General features: G+C 44.3%; 1 protein-coding gene across 7 annotated transcripts in view; it reads right to left on the bottom strand.

Annotated features, from left to right (window-relative positions):
- Nucleotides 1-6,150: 6,150 nt before the first annotated feature.
- The window catches only part of RBFOX2 (RNA binding fox-1 homolog 2), a 528,484-nt gene continuing 523,129 nt past the window's right edge, over nucleotides 6,151-11,505 (bottom strand). For all 7 annotated transcript variants that reach the window (XM_082266542.1, XM_082266544.1, XM_082266545.1 and 4 more), the window contains one exon: nucleotides 6,151-9,846. In XM_082266542.1, coding sequence (XP_082122668.1) covers nucleotides 9,802-9,846 — 45 coding nt within the window. In that variant the 3' untranslated portion in view covers nucleotides 6,151-9,801. The remainder of the gene's footprint in view (nucleotides 9,847-11,505) is intronic.

The raw sequence follows: 11,505 nt of genomic DNA, 5'->3' as shown, positions 1-11,505 counted from the left end.
TCCCAGCCAATTGACGGACAGCAACATCCGAATCGTTGACTGAACCTTCTGGAGTTTCTCCGCAAGGAGAAACTTTCTTGCCCAGGATGTATCCAACATTAGGCCCAGATAGTTCAGTCTCCTGGTGGGAACCAGGGATGATCTTTGGGAAAGCGAAGAAAACGCTGATGTCCTGCGATGATGGGGATATAAGGATAGGCATCCTAAATGTCTATGGACGCCAGGAAATCCCCCTGATGCAGGGAGGCCACCACTGTTCGGATGGACTCCATCTTTCCCCAAGTCCAGAAATTGGACGCACCTTGCCCTCTTTCCTGGACATTGTGAACAGGTTCGAATAGAACCCCTGAAACCGTTCAATGTTAGAAGGGAAGAATCGCACCGGTGAAAGTGATCGAGACTCGATCCTGTATCCTGACCGTATGACTTTCCTTTAAAGAGGGATTCCTCAAACGGATAGCGCCTAGCCATGCGTTTGGAAATAACAGGGGTTCGTTTCAAAACGACCCCATTTGGGTAAAGGAAAATCCTTCGCCCTTTTGGTAGGTTACCAAGTACCAAAAAGGAATCTCAGTCTCAGCTACCTCTGCCGGTGTAACCTCAAGACTAAAGGTTTCCCGGACGGACACAACTAGTGCATCCACCACTCTTGTGCTATGGCGGAGGCAGAAACGTTCTCTTCACTGCTGAAGAGACATTACCTGAGACAACAGCCCCATGCAGCTGCAGCTGCATAAACCAGCTCCGAATCCGTATCTGAAGTATCAGATAAAAAATGAGGGTAGGCGGGGGTCACTTCTTGACCCCCGTCCCTGACAGGCCACCTCCACCCGGGATACCAAAGACTCCAAAACTGCTGAAAATGCATTAAAAACAAGTGGGGTAGTGGAGGGTCCTGCGGCCACCTTGAGGGGATCAGGTGGGGATACCTATGCGGCAGAGTCAATGATTTATACAAGACATTTGCCAGCGACCAAAAAAAAAAAAAAAGACAAAGTAAAAAACTTTTTTTTTTTTTTAATCCCCCAGCGTAACAGTGCCCCTCAGTGTTACCTGCCTTTTTGGACCCCACAGAGAGAGAGAGACCCCAAGGCTCATCCCTGATGCACAGAAGTTTTCTATCAGCTTGCTCAGTGCTGTCCTGTTACAGACAGGAAGTCTTTGGCCCTTTTTCCTGGCTAAAGGAGGCGGCTCCGCCCCTTAACACGCCTTCCGGCGACTCCCCCTGGCTCCACGAGGTGTTTGGTCACCTCAAACATGGCCGCCCCCATGCTGGAGACACGAGGCTACGCCAATATGGCGGACTCGTGCGATCTGCCAGACAATGGCGGCGGCCTGTACAGGATTCAATGTACGCCTGCGGGAGTATCTCTGCCCCACAACCTTCACCCTGATGGTGATAAGCCTGGCCGGCGGTACCGGACCCTGGCGGGCCGCCTGCGGTCCGTGGGCCGTCGGAAGGCAGCTCTCTGCCCTTGCTGGAGGAATGGCGATCTGGACTACAGTGATTCAGGCATAGGCATCGCCCTGTGAACGCCTCTGACAGGTAAGATACCTCTTGCTTCATTAGTAATGCCCATTCTAGTACTGCCACTGACTTCAGTCACCTTTACAGTTTTAAAATGACATTAGATAGTCAGCTCCCAAACCAAGCCTCCTGGTTTCTGTTCACAAAAATCACACTCAAATTGGGGGATCTGTGACCTGTTATAGGAGGGGAGACCCATCCTACCATTCCAGAGAGGGGCCCGCGTTCACCACAAAACCAGTCAGGGGGAACATACTACTCACCATACCGGAACCAGGCGGGCGCCACTCCTGACAGAACCCCTCTCCACCGGGGTGGGGGGGCTGTCGACCAGTACGGACGCCGTGACTCTTGGTCATTGGCGTTCAAGCGAGACGTTTAACTCGCAGGGTCAGTCCCCATCCAGTGGGACTATGTCGCGGCCGACCCAGCGCGGAGCTATGGCCTGCACGCGCTCGTAGGCTGAACTGGGGTGACCACTGGATCTCAACATCCAGCCCGTCGCCCAGTTATAGCTTGCTTGCTTGAAGATCTCACAGGAACACTGGAGAAAAAAGCTGTCTAAAAAAAAAATCTAAGAAAAAAATCCTGCCAGGACCGAATATCCTAGCAAGGCATCTAGGTCCTTACTCCTAACAGACAGAAAAAAACTGACTTGCTGTAGCAGGAAGTGAGAGGATATACCCTCTGGGACTGCCCCTAGGGTGTGGCCAGAACGTTTTCTTTCCTGTCTAGTCCTATTCCTGTAGAGGGCAGCATAACCCGAGTTGTTATTAATCAACGAGGACTACGTCTGTCAATGAGCGACAGAGAAAATAAGTGCATCCCCTAGTGCCTTTCCGTTCGCGGTTGCAGACATGGAGGAATCATCCTCACTATTCGAGGATTCCAGGCGTGTGGTTGCAGACCCAGCAGGGTGACCCATGTCCACGGCGGCCATTCAGTATCTGATGAGACAGATGAGGCAGGGGAAGGCGGGCGGGGGGCACTTTTTGTTAGCCTGTCGCCCACAAGACACTTCCACCCGGGACACAAGGGACTCCAGGACTGCCGTCAGTGCATGGATGGATGGTTGGGACCCAGAAGGCCCCGTAGCCTCAGAGAGGGTATCAGGTGGGGAAAGGTGCTCCAAAGACTCCATGAGTCACAAGGGTGACCCCACAAAAAGTGTAACACTGCCAAGGGACAACCCCCACTGTGCTGGCAGCACCACCCAGTCGCCAGGCACAAAGCACCAAGCGATTCTCAGCAGAGAGGGAGAGGACCCCATCAGACACCACCTAGCAGAAACAGGCACCTGCAGTCACCAGGAGCATCTGCATTACACGTATGGCGATGAGGAAGTAAAATGATCCAGGAGTCAGCACCAGGAGGAGAGGCTCCCACTGCCGAAAATTGCCGCCCACAAGGCTCCAATGTCATGGCCGCCACTATTTTCAATGGTAAACCACAAGAAAATGGCCGACGGATTACACAAACATGGACGCTGTGTATAGAAACACAGGCTGCTACAACAAAATGGCAGTGCCGTGTGGCGTTATGAGGCTTACAGGGATCCAGGAGGCAAGACCAGGCCTCAAGGACAGACCCAGGCAGGACGGGGTGCCCTGGCAGTAGCACAATCAATCATCACAGTCAATCATCCGGTCGCCGGCGGCGCACCCCGCGGTCCCCATCGCCAGTTAGCACCCTGCCCCCATCCCAAGAAAGTGGCCAGACCACCCAAATAGTGTGGGGGGCGGATGAGGGACTTGGCAAGGGGGGGTGCCTGCGGGACTGAGGGGAAACCGGGTGTCCGACCATCCAAAGGAGGGGCCCACGTCCACCCTAAAACCCTCCAGGGTAAGAGGGGTGGGGGGAACTACTCACCATACCTGTAAACAGGCAGGCACCGCTCTAGACAGAACCCCTCTCCATCAAAATGGGGGGCTATCAGCCAGGAGGAATGCTGCGACTCGGGCAGAGGCCCAGTCATATGCGACCTCGCAAGACATTTAACTCGCAGGCCAGCCCCCATCCTGTGGTGCTAGGTTGCAGCCAACCTAGCACGGAGCTGAGGTCTACATGCGCTCGCTGGCCAGACTGGGGTGACCACTGGATCTTGATTATCCAGCCCATCGCCCAGTCCGGCAGTTGATTGTAGATCTCACAAGAAAAAAATCCAGGAGAAAAACAAATTCTATCTTAAAAAATGTTGCCAGGACCAAAGATCCCAGCAAGGAAATCCGTCCCTACTCCTGACTTGGCAGAAAAAAAACTGTGGCTATAGAGGGAGTATACCCCATGGGGTGTGGCCAGAAATATTTTCTGCCTAGTGTCATACTCCTGTGGGGCGGGGGGTTAGTAAAACCAATGGTTATGAATATCAGGAGCTGTGTCTGTCAATGAACAAAAGAGAAATTACTTTTTTAGAATTACTCCCTGGATGGCTGAAATGCCTGGCGGATCAAGATATGAAGATAAATACAATCCTTTCCATAAAAACATGCAGCCAAAATACAAGGACTTTTACGGAAATACAAAAAATAGCCTGTATTCGTTAGCAGTTTCTTAAAAAAAAAAAAAAAAAAAAAAAAAAAAAGCAGCAAAAGGAAAAATGTTACTACTTTAACCACTTCCTGATTATGCCGGTCATATAGCAAAATGAAGGCCGCAAAGTGGTTGCTCTATCCTGGCTGGGCGTCATATGACATCCAGCAGGATAGACCTGCCTGGGGGGGGGGGCCACAGAGCGGCGATCGGTGGTACGGTGTGTCATTCTGACACCGCATCTCCGATCCCGGTGAAGAGCCTATGACTTAGGCTCTTTACCATGTATGTGACCAGCTGTGTCACATCACAGCTGGTCACATAGTAAATAGGAAGTGCCGTTGATCGGCTTTCCTCAGTTCGTGCCCGACAGGCGCGAGTAGATGAGAGACGATCGGCAGCTCTCCTGAAGGGGGCATCTGTGCTGGTAATCAGAGCATTAATTACCAGTGCAGACCCTTGGGGGATGCCACTAGAGCCACCAGGGATTGCCAACCCATGCCCACCAGGGATGCCCACCCATGCCACCAGGGATGTCAATCAATGCTCAGGGAGCCTGTCAGTGCTGCCCATTATTGCCATCTGTCAGTGCCACCCACCGGTGCCCATCATTGCCGTCTATCAGTGCCGTCCACCAGTGCTGCCTATCAGTGCCCACCAATGCTGCATATCAGTGCTACCTATCAGTGCTGCATGTCGGTGCCACCCCATTAATGCGGCCTCATCAGTGCAGGAAAAAAAACGTATTTACAAACTTTTATAACAAAAAAAAAAATGTTTAGCAAAAAATAGAAAACCTTGCGGTGATCAAATACCACCAAAGGAAAGCTATATTTATAAATAAAATGACAAATTTGGTTTAGGTACAGTGTTTCATGACTGCGCAATTGTCATTCAAAATGCAACAGCACTAAAAGCTGAAAATTGGCCTGGGCAGGAAGGGGGTGAAAGTGCTCTGTATTGAACTGGTTAAGGGTACCTAAAAAAGGACATATCCCTTCAACAGATAAGCAAGAGTTTGCCCTTTACAGAATGGGCAAGGTCAGGGATATTACAAACAGTGGCTAACGGTTTTATTTATTGCTGTATAAACTATTTATACAATTATATAATTATGTATAATGGCAGGCAGTATGTGCAGGAGATGAGTGCCATTATGAGGGATTATGCTCTGAACTAAGAGCAGAAGATAGCCAATGGTATGAAGGCTAGCAGTATGAGCAGAAGAGTGGAGAGGAGGGATATAAAGGTATGATGGATTTGCAGGAATGTGGTATGACAGCAGGCAGTATGTGCAGCAGAGAAGTGCAGAAAGTATTTCAGCTGGTAGTATAAGCAGGAGAGGAAGAGAGAAATGTATGACAGTGGGCATTAACTACAAGTGTGAAGTGCCAGAGGGCATGAGAGCAGGCAGTATGTATAGGAATAGGAGGGCTTGATGGTTGAGTATGTGTAGTAGAGTAGCGCTGGCAATTATAACTGGGATCATTATGTGTGAGAGGATTGTGGCGCATTTATCCAAAGGCAGCATGTGACAGTGTGGCGGGCATGTGGACACTGATGACAAAAAAGGTGTCTAACCAGTGTGTGAACAATGTGTGCTGGGGACATGTCAGCGTTACAGGGCAAACCTCTTAGATGTTGAATTTGACATTCCTGTTGGCCAAATTCTCCAAAAGTGAAACGTTAAGTTACAATTCTGCTTTACCACACAGGGGAGAGGACCGAAACTCAGTTCTGGGCACTGCACTAAGAACGCACAGGAAACACTGGCAGAAGATCAGTTTTTAATATATATGTATATATAGGATAGGACATCAACATCTAAAACTGCATGATTTGTGTTATTGTCACAATTTAGCAGCCATTGCAATATATTCATGAAAGGTGTTTTCATTTTGAAGAAAAAAAAAAATGGCAACGATATTTCCAATTAGCCATTATTGCCAACAATTCAGCCATCAGCAGTTCTCTGCTGAGAACATTCACAAGCAAGTTGATTGTATACTTTAACATGCAAAAAATGGTTTTAAGGTTGCAATTTAAACTTTAGCCTATACAAATAGCCCATACACCAAACAAGTAAACATCAATAAAGCTTAAAAAATTATTTAATTTAATGCAATGTTGCACTACATGAAACAGCTATACACTGAAAGGTACATGACAAACATTTGAATAACAGTTTCCCTTTAATCATAATGTGAACCTAAATTTTAGAAGGTAAATATAACATTAAAGCAAAGACAGGATAACAATTTATGTTAAGCAAAGGGTATAAAAGAAAACTGCAAATGACTTTGGCATGGTGGACTGATGTAAGTATATTAAGCAAGTGACTGCATTGGGGAGGAGCTATGTATTTACAGTATGGTACACTAGATTACATTGGAGCTTTAATACAAACATGGAACCAACTGCACTGTACATAAAAAACATGGCTAAAACAAGTTGCATATTATAAACGTACCTATTTAAATAAACGTGTTTTAGGCAAAAAAGATAGGTCTTGTGAGAAAATCTGTGCTCATATGGGTGTAGTTAATTGTATCCATGCATTACTGGTAAAAAGGGCCGCGAAAAGTGCTCCATTTTCTTTGTACAGGTATACTGAAATTTGGTTTAGGTATGCCAACACAAACAGCATGTAATAGTAAAGGTGTACTATGAAAGGAGACGATATATTTCGCTGTCCATCTGTGCTACTACATGGTTCTACTGTAATAAATATATCCCTATATCATTCGTATTAAATAGTAGGTGTGCAAATATTATCCTAACAGATTCAATTCTCCACAAATTCTATTTCCTCTAGAATAATATGCACTGTGTAAACAAAAGAAATTGAAGTAAAAACAATTAACCACTATTCCACTATATCATATTAAATATATTATGCATAGGTCTCCCGTAACTTAGGCTGCTCATAGATGGGCACATATCTCCCTGAGAACAGCAGGTGGGAGTATATCTGCCGGCAATTAACCAAGTCCGTGGAGCGCGTGGACCTGCTATGGTAATGACAGCAGTTCACACACGGTTGTTTGAGCCTTCACTCTTCCTCTTCACACACAAGAATGAGTCCTGTTAATGCCAATATTTTCCAAGAAGTTGGAAAATCTGACAAGTGCCTCCAAACACCAGCTTTCGCTCCCTAGGCAAGTCATTAGTAGCCCAACTGCAGCAAGTGATGCTTAAATTGAAGTATAGCAGTATATGTCAAAGTTGGGGTGTTCATGTCATTCATATAAACAAAACACTACTAAAAAGGTGAAATTTCTTATTCTAAAATTGATACACCCTTCTTTCTTTTGGGTGCTCCATGACAAACCGAAAAGTTGTACTATCTATACCAAACTTTTGGCTTTATTGAATGTATGATTCATGGACAAAATGCATTGTAAATAAAAAGATTTCCAGTAGCAAATGGGACTGTCCTAAGAAAACTAGGATGCATGGATACTAGAATTATGCCAGATCTATAATACAGTGTGCAATGGAACATTCTGCAGGCATACAGCACACTCCACCGATTATTAATACAATAAAATGCAGTGCACAATGAAAAGACATTGGCTCCACTGCAAAATGGTGTCACAATTACCTCAAAGTAGCAAATTATAATGTACATCACAATTTATAGTATTTATAGGAAGACAATGACAATCCACTATTGTGGAAAGTTTCAAATTTTACCTGACTGATTAATGAATAGCTGCAATATTGTCCAGAGGAACATTAGGATGCCCCTCCCAGAATTATTCCTCTTTTTCCCTTTCACAGGGACATAGTTGCTCTATTAATCCCTTAAATTTCAAGGAATTAGAATTTTTTTTTTCAGCACTAGAAGTTAGTGGAAGTTATTACAGCTCCTCAGAATATGTTGCCATTTCCCTCTGGCTTTGAAGGAGTTTAGCAACTTACACAGTAAATAGCCCAATATGCACACTAAAGTATGATTTTGTATATGCGGGTTAATGACTGACTAAATATACAATACCTTATCACGCAGCTTATTAACTTTGCCAGCTGCCAATATGAGGTCAGGTCCTCTCTCTAGGACGGACATAGTGACCAGCACGAAAGGAGGATGACAATATACAAAGTATAGACGGTGATAGTACAGTTCTAGAATTCTAGTTACTGTTTATAATAATCCTAAAACAGAACAATAAGGATACAGAAATAGAACATGCCTCAGATGCAGTCATATTTAGATCAAGTTTCAGCAATGGCAAGCATGCTTAATGTTTTAATCTGCATATATTATTTTGGCTTGGAGACAAAAATAAAAATTATACTAGCTGAAAGTACTGAAACATACAACTGTGATCACCTTTCTTTTGTTCTATGAAGAACCATGCTTTATACTGTACACACACACACATATATATATGATAATATGTATAGGACACATTACTTTACTTGTATGTAATTAGAACCTGTTTTCATGTTCATTTTCAGTTTCTCCTGCAAGTAACACTCTTGTCTCCTAGCGTTAGAAAGAATAAACCCCTATTCTCTCTTACAGACTCAACAGTTGGGATAAAAGCATGAAACCCCAAGCATTACAGGATAACATGCCAATTCTATTTGTTTACATTTTTAAAGCTGACCTAGTGCCATGTTAAAGAGGATTAAAAAATGGTTAAATATATTTATAGTAAATATTAACACAGTTATAGTAGGTAACCTAACCTCTGGTGAGGTGTTCTGATCCCTTATGCTGTGCCTCCTGGTGTACACCCTGTTTCTGGTCTGTGCCATTTTATTATGCCACCAGGGGCCAGCATCTTCTTCCTAAATCAACTTCTACTAGATGCTTACCTATTGAAAACAGATGGTATCAGCAACTGTCAAATGAGAAACTGCTCAGACTAGCAATAGTAAAGCCAAAGGGTAGGCAGCACTGCCTGAACACTGTTTTATGCCAATCGTCTGCACTGGCAGAAACGGTAAGATTTATGCCTTAGCACAATTCATGTGAATGGGGGCCAAACTGCTTCAGAACAAGAATTAAAGGGACAAGTAATAATGAATGTTCCCTATTAGCATGATGGGTACCTATTTTAGAAATTGTTTTATTTTAATCACAGGTTCGCTTTAATATGTTCACCAAAATGGCCCAAACAGCTTGTTTCAAACATCATTCACTATGCCAGAGGCTTCGAGATAAAAACTTTTAATTAAAAAATATTAGACTTAACTCTTGCATTTCCTGAATGCCCCCCTACATTTTGGATCATCCCACTTTCAGCGAATGTCCTTCAAAGTATAGAAAATAATGATAAAAAAAGCTCACAGCACATAATTATGTAAATATTATATGTACATTTATATGTGTGTGTTTATATATATATATATATATATTTACACACACATATATTTATACATATACACACACATACACACATATATACACGCATTTTTAACATAGTTAAAAAATAAAAAGTAACAATCTTTGGAACAAAATGAACACAAAAAAAAACTAAATGCAGAAATAAAAAATACAGATTTCAAAAGTAAGCTGAGGTATAAAAAATGTCTTGTGTTTGTTTTCAATATTTTTTTTTAGTTGATTTCATCCATCTTACGCTGCCAGAAAATTCCTAGAGGAGATTTTCACTGTAAGTATTGCAAAAGCCGGGCCTCGTGAACTTTGATAGTTGAGAGAAAGGGAAACAGCAAATGGGGAGACGGGCAGTTTTGTCCAGATTTTATAGGAAATAATTGTTTACGTCACTTCAGTACGGAGCAAATCGGCTGTAACCGCCTCTGTATAAGCTCGCCTAGAATAGGAGAAAAAAAAAAAAAAAAAGAAAAAAGTTTTGTTCAGTTTCACTCATTATTGGAAGCAGAACATCTTGCACATTCATTTGAGTGACAGTAGCTTCTCTTGCATGCATATCAGTAGGGATGCCAGCCTAAAAAGAATGCAGCCCCATTTACTGAAACTTTACAGCCGAGGAGATGACAGTAATGAGAATGACTTAAGAGCTTTCAGTCAAGTAGCCAGGACTTTACAAATGTTCTACATAAGCACATACCTACATATATAGTTTAGGTTAACAGATGTGGTAACACATTAAACATGCCATTTAAACCAGCACAAAAAAAATGTAAATATACATAAACTGCTAATATTAAGTGCATTGCATTTGCACCCGAATAATGAAATCAGATGCTTATACACAACACAGATTATGCAAACACTGTAGACACAAACATGGGTTTTCTGGCAAGTACACACATTCACACACAACCAAGTTGAGATTTAAAAATGATTCTAACATGTTTATTTTTCCTTAATTTATCTGGTGTACATAGTAAAGGAGAACTGTGCACAAATAGACTGAAGTTCCTTGCTCAGCTTGTACCCTAAGGCCCCTTTCACACACTTAGTCCGTTCAGATCCGCCTGTAAGTTTTTTTGGCAGATCTGAACGGACGCCCCATGCATCTATAGGGGGCATCGGATATCAGCAGAGACATGTACGCTGACATACGATCCGATCAGTCAAAACCGGATGGATGGAAACCCTATTTTCCATCCGTCTGGCGGATCAGATGAGAACAGACAGACTGTTCGTTCCCATCCGATTCCAACATAGAGAAGAATGGAGACCTGACAGCTGTGTCTCCCCACACAGCGCGGAGACACACCTGTCATCCGCCTGCTCAGCGGGGGATAGGCGGATCGATCCCCCATTGAGAAAAGCGGAGTCTGCCTGACGGACTCCGTGTGTGAAAGGGTCCTTAAAGCCTGATTCTGGACAAGAGATTAGCAATGTAAATGGAACCCTCCCTCAAAAGCTGATTATTATGCTATGTTGCTTATGTTTAGGGGATGATCTATCATCCCCGAAGCTGCACTTCGATATCCTATGACCAGTCTTGGTGTTGCCCTTCTCAGGAAAGGTGGGGGGCAGGGGGTATTTTAATTCATCACTGTTCCAGTTTAGCTTTAAAAGTGTGTGTAAAAGGTGCCTCCTTGCATCATCCCCACTCACCTAACATTCTCCCTTAAAGCATCCTCACAGCCTTCTTTTTTGAAACTGAAGCTTAAAGAGGAGCTCCAGCCACCTATGAAAAAAGAAAAGTAGGCAACTACAAAAATTGTAGCTGCTGACTTTTAAAACAGCCACTCCTCTGTCCCACAGTGAGCTCCACCCAGCTGCCTTTATCATCAGTCCTCCCTCTGTGGCGCCGGAATCTTCACTATGGGCACCTGGCTGTGACTGCTTGCTGCTTCACAGCCGGGTGCCCACTGCGCATGCACGAGTCGTGCAGCGCATCCTGGATTGGTGGATGCAGTCTTCTGGACTTGTCATTGTCCCAGAAGCCTGCAGGGAGGATAAAGGGGAACTTTTGTTCCCAAGCGCTATGCTGCTCAGAACAGAAGTGGGAGCCCGTACCTGTCAAAATCGTCTATCTGCCCCCCCCCCCCTC

Source organism: Pelophylax lessonae (assembly GCF_965119305.1).
Source record: "Pelophylax lessonae genome assembly, chromosome: 8".
NCBI classification, from domain to species: Eukaryota; Metazoa; Chordata; class Amphibia; order Anura; family Ranidae; genus Pelophylax; species Pelophylax lessonae.
The sequence above is the reverse complement of the archived record's forward strand: the minus strand, read 5'-3'. Positions and strand labels throughout refer to the sequence as shown.